The sequence below is a fragment of the Erpetoichthys calabaricus genome, chromosome 12 (genome assembly GCF_900747795.2).
Source record: "Erpetoichthys calabaricus chromosome 12, fErpCal1.3, whole genome shotgun sequence".
In the NCBI taxonomy this organism is placed as follows: Eukaryota; Metazoa; Chordata; class Cladistia; order Polypteriformes; family Polypteridae; genus Erpetoichthys; species Erpetoichthys calabaricus.
This window is the reverse complement of record NC_041405.2, coordinates 90,979,458-90,996,114: the sequence shown is the minus strand read 5'-3', so window position 1 is coordinate 90,996,114 and position 16,657 is coordinate 90,979,458. Positions and strand designations below refer to the sequence as shown.

The following is a 16,657-nucleotide window of genomic DNA, read 5'->3' as shown; positions in this document are numbered from 1 at the left end:
TTTAACGTGTACTTTAGTTACAATGGGATTTGAGAAACTAGTAAATTAAATGATTTTAAGATGAAGTTTATGATGTTCTACTTTAATGGCAAAATCAACTACGTGATTAAAGTGGAAATTTCGAGATTAAAGTTGACATTTCGTGCTTTTTTTCCCCCACTGTGTGCCTATTTTTTTTCTCTGTACCCTAATAAGCTTTCATATGACACTCAAGACGGTGGGCTATGACTTGCCTTTTCATGGCGACTTTGATATGTGATTTCTTTTTTATTTCGGTCACTGTGCGACTTTGTGAACTTGAGCTTCCAAGTTTCTCCGACACTCTGTCACTCGATCAACTTCATTTTGTTGATTATACCACTGTTTAAACCAACAAATAGTACGTTTTTCCTTTGCTTCCATTTGGTATTCGCTGAAATTGTTATATTTCCCCCGTGCTTTTCCCATTGTCTTTTCACAGAAGGCTATTTATATTGATTTGCATATTCAAAGAGGCGTAATTCTGGGAGGAGTTAGGGCGGGATAGAAGGCCGCATGCACATGCGTTACTTTTCACGCTGATCGGAATTTATGTAGCGGAAGAACGTGGAAGTTTGCGTACGTACAGATTCCTGCATCTGGATTTTTCTGTGCGTACGCACATTCCTGCTTTTGTGCTTACAACAACAACAACAACAACATTTATTTATATAGCACATTTTCATACAAAAAGTAGCTCAAAGTGCTTTACATAATGAAGAAAAGAAAAATAAAAGACAAAATTAGAAATTAAAATAAGGCAACATTAGTTAATATAGAAAAGAAGTAAGGTCCGATGGCCAGGGTGGACAGAAAAAACAAAAAAAAACTCCAGGAAGCTGGAGAAAAAAAAAAAAAATCTGTAGGGGTTCCAGGCCACGAGACCGCCTAGTCCCCTCTGGGCATTGTACCTAACATAAATGAAATAGTCCTCTTTGTAGTTAGGGTTCTCACGGAGTCACTTGCGCTCTTATACCAGAAGTGTGTAACATAATTGTCACTGAGGCTTTGGGGTACCGGTTAGAATGGATTGAGAATGTATTGCCAAAGGTAAGTAACACTGTGGGTACAGTCTGCCTTTAGTAAATGCTTATGTAAATAAGTTGCAGTGTATTGTGGACACTGAGCTGTTGCCATTGTATATATTCACCATTAGGCTTATTCATTTATTGCAACAGAGATGATTAATGTCCAACAGAGTTGAACAGAAATTGTCCACATAGAATATGATCTCAGTATGGCATTGCAACCTTAGCTGGCTATCAGTCAAACCATAATAACCATGTAAAGGTTTCTTGTTTTAAATCAAACTCTGATTAGGTAATGGGTTTAATGAATACTATTTGGGATATAAACAGTTATATTTTACTGAGCATGTGCTATGATTGAAGCAGATATTTTTTGATAATGAAGATTTTTTTTTTCCTTCAAAAGGATGTACAGGATATTTTTAGACAATTAAAAATTAACATAAGCTGTGGGCCAAACCATTGTAGCGGAAGGCTTTTGAAATCTCGAGCTGCTTAACCCTCATTCTTACTTTATTTTTTAGGTTATCATTTGATCAGCAGAAGGTTCAAAAGCTGTGGAAGCAGGCTACAGATATTCTAATAGCTGAAAACAAAACTCTTAAATGACTTTGGACCAGTGATTCTGACATAGTCATAAAATCATTTTTTAAAAAACTTAAAAAGTGGAAGCTGAAAGAGAGAACTCTGTTTATCAGATCCATTTCAGATCACCAGGCAGTTATATAGCATAGGATGCCATGGTAACTTTGTTTCATCTGTTGTATAACCACTTGGAGGGCACTAAGACTCATGTGAAGCTCCTATTTGTAGAATTCTCATCAGCTTTTAATACCATACAGCCCCACCTTCTTGCAGGAAGACTTAAAAGATTTTAATTTGGACTTGAACTTGGTAGGCTAGTCAATTGACTTTTTAACAGACATGTCTGAGTGAAAATAAATAGTTATCTGACTTGATAGGCTGAATCGTACCGTTTTATTAATCTTTTAAAAATCTTGTATTGAGTCTGTCTTTACTTAAAGTATGTTCTGCTGACCTAATTTGGGAAGCTTAATGTCAGCAACAAAAGCAGAATATATAAACTTTAAAATGGAAAAGTAAAATAACATGGCCTCGACAGTCACATCTGACTGACCACTTTAATAAGCCAATGTAACTGAGAGTAGAGTGTTTTCTCTTATACAGATCTCGCCCACTACATTCTCGATTCCAGTTGTTGCAATCCAGTCACAGGTTCAAGGTCTCAAAAATGAAAAGAAATTATTCAAATACTTTTTCATACCTACAACAGCAGCATTTATTTATATGGCACATTTTCATACAAATAATGTAGCTCAAAGTGTTTTAAATGATGAAGAAAGAAAAAAAAAAAAGACAAAGTAAGAGTTAAAATAAGACAACACTAATTAACATAGAATAAGAGTAAGGTCCGATGGCCAGGGAGGACAGAAAAAACAAAAAAACTCCAGATGGCTGGAGAAAAAAAAATTGAAATCTGCAGGGGTCCCAGACCATGAGACCGCCCAGTCCCCTCTGGGTATTCTACCTAACATAAATGATCAGTCCTCTTTGAATTTAGGGTTCTCATGGAAGGACTTGATGATGATGGTCATGTAGACTTCTGGCTTTTAATCCATCAATGTAGGAACATCATGGTGCTTTGATTAGGTGGTGGTGGCGCAGGTCGCCACCACAGAAAACCGGGGAAAATAAAACAGAAGAGAGAGTAGGGATTAGTAAGGATTTTGGAGCCACCATGCATAGTTATGATAATTAATTGAATATACAAAGCATCAGGATTAAACTAAAATGAAGTTATGAGAAAGCCATGTTAAAGTAATATGTTTTTAGCAGTTTTTTTTAAGTGCTCCACTGTATTTGCCTGGCAAATTCCTATTGACAGGCTATTCCAGATTTTAGGTGCATAACAGCAGAAGGCCGCCTCACCAGTTCTTTTAAGTTTAGCTCTTGGAATTCTAAGCAGGAACTCATTTGAAGATCTAAGGTTACAATTTGGAATATAAGGTGTCAGACATTCCGATATATAAAATGGAGCGAGATTATTTAAGGCTTTGTAAGCCATAAGCAGTATTTTAATGTCAATTCTGAATGACACAGGTAACCAGTGTAGTGACATCAAAACTGAAGAAATGTGCTCGGATTTTGTTTTCCTAGTTAGGATTCTAGCAGCTGCATTCTGCACTAGTTGCAAACGATTTGTCTTTTTTGGATAGTCCTGAGAGGAGTGTGTTACAGTAATCTAGTCGACTGAAAACAAAAGCGTGAACTAATTTCTCAGCATCTTTCAATGATATAAGAGGTCTAACTTTTGCTATATTTCTTAAGTGAAAAAATGCTGTCCTAGTGATGTGATTAATATGCGATTTAAAATTCAGGTCACAGTCAACAGTTACCCCTAAATTCTTTACCTCCGTCTTGACTTTTAATCCTAATGCATCAAGTTAATTTCTAATAACCTCATTATATCCATTCTTGCCAATCACTAAAATTTCTGTTTTCTCTTTATTTAGCTTGAGAAAATTACTATTCATCCACTTAGAAACACAAGTAAGACGTTGTGTTAGTGAAACAACAGAGTCGGGGTCATCAGGTGCTATTGATAAATACAGCTGCATGTCATCAGCATAGCTGTAGTAGCTCACGTTACGCCCCGAGATAATCTAACCTAACGGAAGCATGTAGATTGAAAAGAGCAGAGAACCCAGGATAGAGCCTTGTGGAACACCATACAGAATATCATGTGTCTTTGAGTTATAATTACCACAACTAACAAAGAATTTTCTACCTGCCAGATAGGATTCAAACCAATTTAAGACACTGCCAGAGAGGCCCACCCATTGACTAAGGCGATTTCTAAGAATATTGTGATCAATGGTGTCAAGTGCGGCACTCAGATCTAAGAGGATGAGAACAGATAAATAGCCTCTATCTGCATTTACCCGCAAGTCATTTACTGCTTTTTTCTGTGCTGTGATTTGTTCTGAAACCTGACTGAATCTTATCAAGAAAAGCATGTTTATTGAGGTGGTAATTTAGCTGCATAATGACTGCCTTCTCTAGAATTTTACTTAAGAAAGGCAGGTTAGAAATGGGTCTAAAATTTTCAAAAGCAGAGGGGTCAAGATTTTTTTTCTTGAGTAGGGGTTTAACTATAGCAGTCTTAAGATAGTCGGGGAAGACCCCCATATCTAATGACGAGTTTACTATGTCAAGAATACTATCAATCAGCACGCCCGATACTTCTTTGAAAAAACTTGTTGGTATTGGGTCAAGGATGCAGGTGGAGGGTCTTAGTTGAGAAATTATTTTATGCAAATCAGGTGAATCTATCCTGGTGAAAGAGTTTAAACGGAGTACTGGGGCTTAAGAGGATCCGCAGTGTTGGGGAGATATACTATATTATTTCTAATATTATTAATGTTTTGATTGAAAATTGCAGCAGTAGCCTCACAAGTTTCACTAGAAGTATTTTGGAGGCATTCCTTTGAGTTACCTGGGTTTAGCAGACGATCAATCGTAGAGAATAAGACTCTGGGATTACTAGCATTGTTATTTATAATTCTAGAGAAATAGCAGCGCCTCCCAAGACGGACTGTGTTATTGTATTGTTACCTATTGCTATTAGCCTTCTAAATAAGTTAAATTTTTCATCCACAGGCATAGGTCATGGGATGAACAGTTCTTATTTGCATTGCTCAAGTCTTAATGTTTGGTTTAATTTTTATGTGTAATATTTATGATTTAATGTTATACCATAGGTATTATGCTTGCTGTTATATTTTTTTATTCACTTATACCAAGTTTACCTTTGACTGCATTCTTTGTGAGGTGTTTTTATTGTTGGGGTCTCTCAGTAAAACCTGCTGATAAACCAGATTTCCCTTTTGGGACAATAAAATTTAATTAAATTGTACTACAAAGACTTTGGCAGCAATAGATTGATCCTGTAACAGTGGCATGTGTCAGTCATGAGGACCAAAACAGGCTTATTGGTGGAAGTAATGCTGGCATGATGAATTACTAGCTCTACCTTTATTAACATGTTGCTGCCAAAGTAAAATCAGGGGGTTGGTTTAATGTAGTGTTTTGCTAATAAACAAAATGCATTTAATTTCTAAAAAAAAGCCTTAGTTTGAGCATGTAATTGGTGCATGGAATAGAAAATTCTTTAGTCACACCAGCTGCGTGATAACTCATCTAGGACTAATAAGATTTTTAATTTTGCATGGTCCATCATTGTAATCGAATGTTGCAGTTTCCATTTGAACTTAGTAGTGGTGAGATGCCAGTCATTGAGAGAAATTATTTGGTTGTGGATCTGCATATGTATGTATGTATGTAAATAAATATTATCCAAAATATAGCTAAGAAGAAAAAACTAACTAAAATAGAAGTGTTTTGATACATGGAGACCTCACTTTATTTAATTTATTTATTGGTGTTACCCACAAATACAGTGCATCCAGAAAGTATTCACAGCGCATCACTTTTTCCACATTTTGTTGTGTTACAGCCTTATTCCAAAATGGATTAAATTCATTTTTTCCTCTGAATTCTACACACAACACCCCATAATAACAACGTGAAAAAAGTTTACTTGAGGTTTTAGCAAATTTATTAAAAATAAAAAAACTGAGAAATCACATGTACAGTGCATCCGGAAAGTATTCTCAGCGCATCACTTTATCCACATTTTGTTATGTTACAGCCTTATTCCAAAATGGATTAATTTCATTTTTTTCCTCCGAATTCTACACACAACACCCCATAATGACAACGTGAAAAAAGTTTACTTGAGGTTTTTGCAAATTTATTAAAAATAAAAAAAACTGAGAAATCACATGTACATAAGTATTCACAGCCTTTGCTCAATACTTTGTCGATGCACCTTTGGCAGCAATTACAGCCTCAAGTCTTGTTGAATATGATGCCACAAGCTTGGCACACCTATCCTTGGCCAGTTTCGCCCATTCCTCTTTGCAGCACCTTTCAAGCTCCATCAGGTTGGATGGGAAGCGTCGGTGCACAGCCATTTTAACATCTCTCCAGAGATGTTCAATCGGATTCAAGTCTGGGCTTTGGCTGGGCCACTCAAGGACATTCAGAGTTGTCCTGAAGCCACTCCTTTGATATCTTGGCTGTGTGCTTAGGGTCGTTGTCCTGCTGAAAGATGAACCGTCGCCCCAGTCTGAGGTCAAGAGCGCTCTGGAGCAGGTTTTCATCCAGGATGTCTCTGTACATTGCTGCAGTCATCTTTCCCTATTTCCTGACTAGTCTCCCAGTCCCTGCCACTGAAAAACATCCCCACAGCATGATGCTGCCACCACCATGCTTCACTGTAGGGATGGTATTGGCCTAATGATGAGCGGTGCCTAGTTTCCTGGGGTCTGGAGTTCAATCTTTGTCTCATCAGACCAGAGAATTTTCTTTCTCATGGTCTGAGAGTCCTTCAGGTGCCTTTTGGCAAACTCCAGACGGGCTGCCATGTGCCTTTTACTAAGGAGTAGCTTCCGTCTGGCCACTCTACAATACAGGCCTGATTGGTGGATTGCTGCAGAGATGGGTGTCCTTCTGGAAGGTTCTCTTCTCTCCACAGAGGACCTCTAGAACTCTGACAGAGTGACCATCGGTTCTTGGTCACCTCCCTGACTAAGGCCCTTCTCCCCTGATCGCTCAGTTTAGATGGCTGGCCAGCTCTAGGAAGAGTCCTGGTGGTTTCGAACTTCTTCCACTTACGGATGATGGAGGCCACTGTGCTCATTGGGACCTTCAAAGCAGCAGAAATTTTTCTGTAACCTTCCCAAGATTTGTGCCTCGAGACAATCCTGTCTTGGAGGTCTACAGACAGTTCCTTTGACTTCATGCTTGGTTTGTGCTCTGACATGAACTGTCAACTGTGGGACCTTATATAGACAGGTGTGTGCCTTTCCAAATCATGTTCAATCAACTGAATTTACCACAGGTGGACTCCAATTAAGCTGCAGAAACATCTCAAGGATGATCAGGGGAAACAGGATGCACCTGAGCTCAATTTTGAGCTTCATGGCAAAGGCTGTGAATACTTACAGTGGTGTGAAAAACTATTTGCACCCTTCCTGATTTCTTATTCTTTTGCATGTTTGTCACACAAAATGTTTCTGATCATCAAACACATTTAACCATTAGTCAAATATAACACAAGTAAACACAAAATGCAGTTTTTAAATGATGGTTTTTATTATTTAGGGAGAAAAAAAATCCAAACCTACATGGCCCTGTGTGAAAAAGTAATTGCCCCCTTGTTAAAAAATAACCTAACTGTGGTGTATCACACCTGAGTTCAATTTCCGTAGCCACCCCCAGGCCTGATTACTGCCACACCTGTTTCAATCAAGAAATCACTTAAATAGGAGCTGCCTGACACAGAGAAGTAGACCAAAAGCACCTCAAAAGCTAGACATCATGCCAAGATCCAAAGAAATTCAGGAACAAATGAGAACAGAAGTAATTGAGATCTATCAGTCTGGTAAAGGTTATAAAGCCATTTCTAAAGCTTTGGGACTCCAGCGAACCACAGTGAGAGCCATTATCCACAAATGGCAAAAACATGGAACAGTGGTGAACCTTCCCAGGAGTGGCCGGCCGACCAAAATTACCCCAAGAGCGCAGAGACGACTCATCCGAGAGGTCACAAAAGACCCCAGGACAACGTCTAAAGAACTGCAGGCCTCACTTGCCTCAATTAAGGTCAGTGTTCACGACTCCACCATAAGAAAGAGACTGGGCAAAAACGGCCTGCATGGCAGATTTCCAAGACGCAAACCACTGTTAAGCAAAAAGAACATTAGGGCTCGTCTCAATTTTGCTAAGAAACATCTCAATGATTGCCAAGACTTTTGGGAAAATACCTTGTGGACTGATGAGACAAAAGTTGAACTTTTTGGAAGGCAAATGTCCCGTTACATCTGGCGTAAAAGGAACACAGCATTTCAGAAAAAGAACATCATACAAACAGTAAAATATGGTGGTGGTAGTGTGATGGTCTGGGGTTGTTTTGCTGCTTCAGGACCTGGAAGGCTTGCTGTGATAGATAGAACCATGAATTCTACTGTCTACCAAAAAATCCTGAAGGAGAATGTCCGGCCATCTGTTCGTCAACTCAAGCTGAAGCGATCTTGGGTGCTGCAACAGGACAATGACCCAAAACACACCAGCAAATCCACCTCTGAATGGCTGAAGAAAAACAAAATGAAGACTTTGGAGTGGCCTAGTCAAAGTCCTGACCTGAATCCAATTGAGATGCTATGGCATGACCTTAAAAAGGCGGTTCATGCTAGAAAACCCTCAAATAAAGCTGAATTACAACAATTTTGCAAAGATGAGTGGGCCAAAATTCCTCCAGGGCGCTGTAAAAGACTCATTGCAAGTTATCGCAAACGCTTGATTGCAATTATTGCTGCTAAGGGTGGCCCAACCAGTTATTAGGTTCAGGGGGCAATTACTTTTTCACACAGGGCCATGTAGGTTTGGATTTTTTTTTCTCCCTAAATAATAAAAACCACCATTTACAAACTGCATTTTGTGTTTACTTGTGTTATATTTGACTAATGGTTAAATGTGTTTGATGATCAGAAACATTTTGTGTGACAAACATGCAAAAGAATAAGAAATCAGGAAGGGGGCAAATAGTTTTTCACACCACTGTATGTACATGTGCTTTCTCAATTTTTTTATTTTTAATAAATTTGCAAAAACCTCAAGTAAACTTTTTTCACGTTGTGATTATGGGGTGTTGTGTGTAGAATTCGGAGGAAAAAAATGAATTTAATCCATTTTGGAATAAGGCTGTAACAAAACAAAATGTGGAAAAAGTGATGCGCTGTGAATACTTTCCGAATGCACTGTATGCACATGTTTGGCACTATAGCCCTGAAGGTGTTTTATCAGGACTTGTAAGTGGCGTCCATCTGTAGTTCACCTACTACAAGTTTATTTGTATTTAGCAGTCAAGAAGTTAAGAATGTTCAGTGAAAAGACTGCATGAATCTAGTGTATATTCTCTGTGAATTTATCACCCAAATGCCTGTTTAAAGAACATTGTAAAGAAAGCCTGAGAAAAATCCTACAAAACTCAGTTTGGCAATTTCTTAGTTTGAGGCCTAGATTATTTCCAGAAATTCATGAGGTCTTTTAATGGATCAAGCAAGTTGTCCTAGTGATTATGTGTAATAGTTTACTAATAGCTTCATTGCTTCACAATAGTTTGTTTTGCTAGGCTAGCCATTTAAAAAGTGTTCTAGAAATTAGACATACTACTATACTAAATAAAGCAGACTAACTCTTGTAGAACAGTAATAGTTCTTGGTATTATATGATTCTTTAAAAATTAATAAAGATAGGTACTGGCATATCATAAGTTTGTAGGTGGGGAAAGTGTGTACTGCTCACTTTTCTGACCCTAGATCTGCATTTAAGGGGTATTATGCAGCTCCATGTTAATAATCAATATCTGCAGAGTGCATAGTAATGTTAAATGAATAAGTATGTGCTCCCAATCTTACCTAACTGTATTTTGCAGTAAGTGTTGGTGACAGTACTGTAATTTAATTTTTGGTTCTGTTATTATGCTGTCTTGAAGTTTAAAGAGAAAGTAAAATATGAAAAACCTATAATTTAAGCTGTATATTTCTACCAATTTTAGAGTGGCTGGAAAGTTATAAATATTGTTCCAAATGATACCTTGACATCCGGGACATGTGGCATTGATACTTCTTCATTAAAACTGCAAGAAAACCAGATGATGGTTGAGTTGGTCTTTGCTGTGGTAAGTATGATTGTACCAAATTAAGTAGAACAATAGTCTGGTCTTAATGTATTTGATGTATTTGGCTTCTAAGGGGAACTGTGCTTAAGAAAAAATTGAGCAGTAAGTGCAGAAAAACTCATTTATCATTTACACATCTGTAGACCGTGTGAATATATTGCATGGTGTTTGTGTGTTACTTTGTTTTAAATATACTATATTTGTTGATGGCTGCTGCTCTTGTTCTTAAAGAGAGTGCTTTTATCTATCTATCTATCTATCTATCTATCTATCTATCTATCTATCTATCTATCTATCTTATTTACAAGTTTAAGTTGGATTAAAGATATTTACGATTGTGTTTTTATTTCCATTACTTTTAATTGCAGAAAAACTCAACAAAATTTTACCTGAATGGAGTAAATGTTTCTATTTCTGGTAAGTTCCGTACTGTCTTGTACCTGAAATTGCCCTTAAAAAGTTATTAGGCCATTTTACTTTATAAATTATTTGGTCAGGAGCTGGTGGTGTTACCTGTCCGTGAATGCAGAATAAGGACTGACAGAGACCAAAAATGGTGAATTCATTATCACAAGTAAATTGCACAAGTTAGGGTGAGCACGAGCCAGAAACATAATACAAAATAAAGTGAAAACAAATAACTTGTTTACTTGCATCGTCCTTCGATGAGATTATGTTCTCACTGCCTGTGACCTAACCTGCTTACTTTCTCACAACCTATCTCACACACATTCTCCCCCAAGTACCTCTCATACCCCTCTCACCACTTCCAACCTCTTTCTCCTGCCTTCTTCTAGTCAGCAAGTCAGTATTTCAATTAAATTGTTCTTTCATCAAGTGTTTTTCTGTTCAACTCCCCCCCTCCCCCCCCAGAAAAAACACTTGTCTGTTGAGGTATCTTCTCTGTACCACTTGCTTTGCACTATTGTTCACAATGCACCCAAGGGTTTGCTAAAGAAGAAGAAACCACATTCCTATGAGACTCCTTCATATGCCTTTTGATCGTAAGCAACTGCAATATCCAATGCAACTTGCATTTGCTCTTACTATAAAAACAGTCAAGAATAGTCACTCAAGGTAGTAAATATTAACTTAGAAATTCCGTGCTTCTCTCATTATCGACAATATGTTGCTTTCTCCAGAGTGGGTACACCAGTTGGGAAAACCAAATATACTGTAGATCACAAAGCATTAAATTAATTAGCAATATGTCAATAATACACGCATGTTCAGTCTTCTAGTATAGAAGAACAAAAAGATGCACTATATGAATTTGTAAATTAAATATCAATGAATTAATTTGAGTAGGTCATGGTTTCATTTTCACATTTCCACAAATACTAATGTTCTAGGTAAAAGCCTTGTTAACTAAAGGTAGTTTAAGCTAGTGCCAACTAAAAGTCTAGCTTGAAGTAGTTGTTTTATATTTACTCCAGTGTTTTCAATAGCTGATAGCCTATGCTGCATCATTTTACATCATGATATGTTTGTTTTGTATGCAGTGGAATATGCAACAGTTTGTGTTAGTACTGCTAACAGTACTATATCTACAGTCATTACACAACCTCCAAGATTGTTGTCTCTTAACAGGTTACATGTTTCCTGTGCCAAAAGTAATCATGTTTAAAGAGGTTTAATTTCCCCACTGTAGTCCGTGCACTATATGAAGCGTTAAGACTTGTTAGTGTTGGTAGGACACACACAAGCATCATGCATAAAATATCTCCATAGTGCCTTTATACTTAACAGTGGCTGCAACACAAGCACAAAGGTGTTATTCAGAATTGCCCTTGGATGCAATTGAACAACAATATGATCATTCTGATCTAAAATTGGAGTTAAGAACAGAATTTTAAGGAGTGAGGTATACTGCAAATATGCTGTCTTATGTCCATAGGAGGATGCAGAAGTAACTGTTCTCTTTAAGCAACCTCTTGCCAATAAGTATATGCACTTAATGATTTTTCTATAATAGGAAAAACTTGATCTGTTTTCGTATCAGTATAGTTAATAACAGCTCTCCTACACATACCAAGGGAATACAAGCAAGCACAATCGTAATAATCCCTGATTATCTGAAATTGTTCTTGTAACCAGAGCTTAGAGTTGATTGGCAGCATAACATTAAATCAATGCTTAAATAAGATTGTATTTTGTAGAACAAGAGAGATAGACCACATGACATTTTTTTTGCAAATTTATAGGCATTACTAAACCTTCTTAAATTTAGTCTTTGAAAACCATCTACACACAGATTTTATCACTTGAAGTTATTTACCTTTTTTTTTTCATTTTTTTTTAATCAAAGCCCAGAATCTTTTGAATTCAAAGATAATAAAGTTTAGGGTGCAGTGGATATAAAAAGTCTATATACCCCTTTGTGTAATAAAAAATAAATCCTAAATAAATTGAAATCTGTACAAAGAAGTTTAGTTTTTTTTTTTGTTATTTTGTATGTAACTGCAAGAACTTGCCGTATATAAGAAGTAACAAGCATCATTTGTCACCTGTCTCTCAAGTCAAAGAGTCAAGGACAATGGTGATGTCATCTTGACACAATGCTGCTCCCACATAAGGAAGCCAATGCATCACAATCTCCCAGTAATAAAACCTTTTTAACTTCTTGTGCACTAAGGGGTTTTTGGCATTATTGTGCATAAATGACATACCCAAAAATGAATGGGTCTTATTCTGCTTATGTAATAAAGGAGCAGCAAATAGCTAAATGGTAGTGAGCATAATACTTCACATTTTTAAAAGACAAAATGTGATTTAAATCTTTTGTCATCCAGTCTGCTTTTTTTTACCTTCAATTAATTGTTGGGAAAGTTAATGATATTCTGATGCATGAAAACATACTCCAATATGGTGCCTATTCATCTTGGCTGAATCACAGTCTGCCTCTCTCTTCTTCAAGCATCTGTAGTTACTATATTCATTTATGTTGCATAATGCACTCTCAGGAATGACTTTTTAACTTCCTGTATACTAAAGGATTTTTGGCATTGTTGCGCCAAAGTTACATACCCAAAATGAACAGCTATTCTGCTTATGTAGTAAATAAGCTGCAAATGGCTGAAGAGTAGTCAGTACAACACTCAAGATTTTTAAAAGAAAGTATATAATTAAAAAAAAAAATGTTCACACAAGTGTCAACTAAAGAAAATAAAAATATAAACTGCAACTCTGTACAGTCGCAAGGGTTTTTGTCCAGCTAGTGTAACAAGAGACAAACAGTCCTTTTAAGGATAGTGAGCCACCTCAAAGAACATTGAATTTAGCCATTGTGGCACTCGGCACCGATGCTACAACTACAAAAATATAAAGTGCCCTTTTTCCACTTTAGTGTAAATAAATGTATGTTATGATGTAATGAAGGGTGATTTCTGCCATGTTGAATATTGTCATTAAGTAGCACATTAATTACTTCAGATCTGCAATTATACATGGTCTTGGGGAATTTGTGAGATGGTTTCACTGGCTGTGAAGCTCTCAGTACAGGAGTGAAAAGATCAAAATCACGTGAATTAAATACAGTTGAAGTGGGAAGTATTCTATTTATTTGAAATGGCTCTGCAACTATGAAGTACAAAGAATTGTGGAAAATAGAGGTGCAAAGCCCTGCACATTGACCTGCATTTATTTACTGTATATGTTAAGAACTTGAAAATGAAAATGCAAAATTAAAAATTCAATGAACAGCAGGTGGCGCAAGTGCTTATTTGTGTTTTTACTTTTCATTTTTTTGCTGCTTCATTGCAGTTCAGTCGGAAGATTACATTACAAATGGTGTTACTTCATTTTATTTAATTTTTGCAGCATTCTTGCGCATAGACATTGAAAATGAAATTGCAAATGGTATTTTTAGGTCTTGCAACATCTTGCATGTAGACTTTGAAAATGAAATTGCAAAAGAGAGATTGGATTTTTATTTTATAATTTTAATTTACTTTCTTTTTTGCAGAAAATACCTCCCATAGCCTCAATGCCGCATAGAAAAATTGCCAGCTCATTTCTTTTGTGTTTTTTTTCATTGTTTTTGCATTCCTCAACAATAACAAACACCACATAGTAAAAACGCACACTAAGAAGTAATTATAAAACATTTTTTTTTAATAGAAAGTCCCAGTAATACCATGGCAGCTTATTCCTGACACTCAAATTGTTTTTAATTGCATGTAGTTACAGGAAAAAGTTGGTGAACCCTTAAGATTTTCCTGGATTTCAGGATTAATTACTCATAAAGACAATCTGATGTTTAGCAAAATCACAATATTGGACAGACACAATCAGCTTATATTGATAATGCAAAAGCAGTTGTACTTCATCTTGTAAATGTCACCATAATGTCTCTGCATTAACACGATTAAAATTAATAATAATCAAATTAAAATAACAACCAGTGAAACATGAATATGAAAATAATGAGATGTTTTTATATTGGTGTGACCATCACAATAAAAAAGAAATACATTAAACAATACAAACTAAAGTGCACATAGTCAGTAACAAAAAAAGTGCATTTAACTTAACCAAAAAATACATCGTTAAAACAGAAACATTTTTCATATTTTAGTAATAAATGACAAAATGTAGACATAAACTATATAATGTGTAAAGCCTGAAGTGCAAAGATCAAACACTTTCACAAAAGGTTCAAGGATAATACAATAGCTTCCGTGGTGCAGCGGTAGGAATTGCTGACTTATAATCAAGAGTCCCCCAGTTCGATCCTGACTGCCTCATATATTTACCGTTTTGAGTAGTGAGTTGCTCTTATTGTTATTATACAATAAACACATACATTTGATTTGTGTCTGTAACAGCCACTGTAAATATATAATACTTGTAAAAGTTACCTTTTTTTTTTGTTTTTCACTTTTATTCTCTCGGTCAAGATCACGATACATACTACCACCCCCCCCAGGGATCTGACGCGGTTACTTTTTATCTGAAACTGGGAATAACTGTAGATGTGAGTGGTGTTTTGAGACAATTGAACTGGAAATTCTCTGATCTGGATGGATAAAAGCTGACACACAAATGCTGGTGAATCTGCCCTATTCGTGTCTCATTGTCACTTGATTTTTTTTTTTATTCAATTTTACTGAGTGTTCCTGCTTACGCTGAATTAGTATACAGTAATCCCTCGCTATATCACGCTTCGCCTTTTGCGGCTTCACTCCATCGCGGATTTTATATGTAAGCATATTTAAATATATATCGCAGATTTTTTGCTGGTTCCCGGATTTCTGCGGACAATGGGTCTTTTAATTTCTGGTACATGCTTCCTCAGTTGGTTTGCCCAGTTGATTTTATACAAGGGACGCTATTGGCAGATGGCTGAGAAGTTACCCAGCTTACTTTTCTCTCTCTCTTGCGCTGACTTTCTCTGATCCTGACGTAGGGGGATTGAGCAGGGGGGCTGTTCGCACACCTAGACGATACGGACGCTCCTCTAAAAATGCTGAAAGATTATCTTCACGTTGCTATCTTTTGTGCAGCTGCTTCCTGAAACGACATGCTGCACGGTGCTTCGCATACTTAAAAGCTCGAAGGGCTCGTATTGATTTTTGATTGAAAAACAAACTCTGTCTCTCTCTATCTCTCTCTCTTTCTCTGCTCCTGATGGAGGGGGTGTGAGCTGCCGCCTTCAACAGCTTTGTGCCGCGGTGCTTCGCATACTTAAAAGCCAAACAGCCCTATTGATATGTTTGCTTTTCTCTATCTCTGTGACATTCTGTGCTCCTGATGTGCACTCCTTTGAAGAGGAAGATATGTTTGCATTCTTTTAATTGTCAGACAGAACTGTCATCTCTGTCTTGTCATGGAGCACAGTTTAAACTTTTGAAAAAGAGACAAATGTTTGTTTGCAGTGTTTGAATAACGTTCCTGTCTCTCTACAACCTCCTGTGTTTCTGCGCAAATCTGTGACCCAAGCATGACAATATAAAAATAACCATATAAACATATGGTTTCTACTTCGCGGATTTTCTTATTTCGCGGGTGGCTCTGGAACGCAACCCCCGCGATGGAGGAGGGATTACTGTACACCTTATGGCTCATGAGGTATATATGATATTTGGAATTATTCATTTTATGACCTTATAGTACATTTCAGAAAACATTGTGGCACGGATGCAACATTTTTCATATTATTCATATTCATTCGCATACCTTCTTGCTGTTGTATCAGAGGCCGCATTTTTTTTTTCCAGTCTGCACAGGACTCCAAGACATGCAGAGGAAAGAATGTTCCTCTGCAAGGTGAGCCATGAACGCTCTTCTTTCATCAGTGGACCCCATACATATCTTGCACAGTACATGTGCTTTGATCACCGGCGGGGGAGGGGAGAGACAAATGTATGTGACATTTTGAAGAAATCATTGTATGACCTGAATAGTACCAATCATAAAACATCCTTGCACTAATGCAATATTATTTGAAAACTAACAGATTGGGTGTAAACTTGTTACTTGTAAAAGTTAGTTTTTTTTTTCACTTTTATTTTTTCAGTCTCGTTCACTCTCTCCCTCCCCTCCTGATCTGACCCAAACTAACTAACAGCGCCAGCATAAATTCTTAAGAGACTGCAGCATCACAGCTCCAGGATGCTTGCGTTTCACATGCTCATGCATCGCGGTGGTGCTGCCGTGAAAAGAAAGCTCCGCTTTGCATAATCTGCATTCAACTTTTTTTCTTTTTTGGTGAATTGCTCCCACACTTTAGAAAGTTTCTGCCTCAATTTTATTCCATCTCCTTCCCCTCCTCTATCCGATACAT

The 16,657-nt window shown here is 37.0% G+C and overlaps 1 protein-coding gene across 3 annotated transcripts in view; it reads left to right on the top strand.

Moving 5' to 3' along the window:
* Window positions 1–16,657, top strand: part of lamp2 (lysosomal-associated membrane protein 2) — a 50,343-nt gene that overhangs the window by 26,441 nt on the left and 7,245 nt on the right. For all 3 annotated transcript variants that reach the window (XM_028815873.2, XM_028815872.2, XM_028815874.2), the window contains exons 6-7: window positions 9,751–9,873; window positions 10,242–10,290. In XM_028815873.2, coding sequence (XP_028671706.1) covers window positions 9,751–9,873; window positions 10,242–10,290 — 172 coding nt within the window. The remainder of the gene's footprint in view (window positions 1–9,750; window positions 9,874–10,241; window positions 10,291–16,657) is intronic.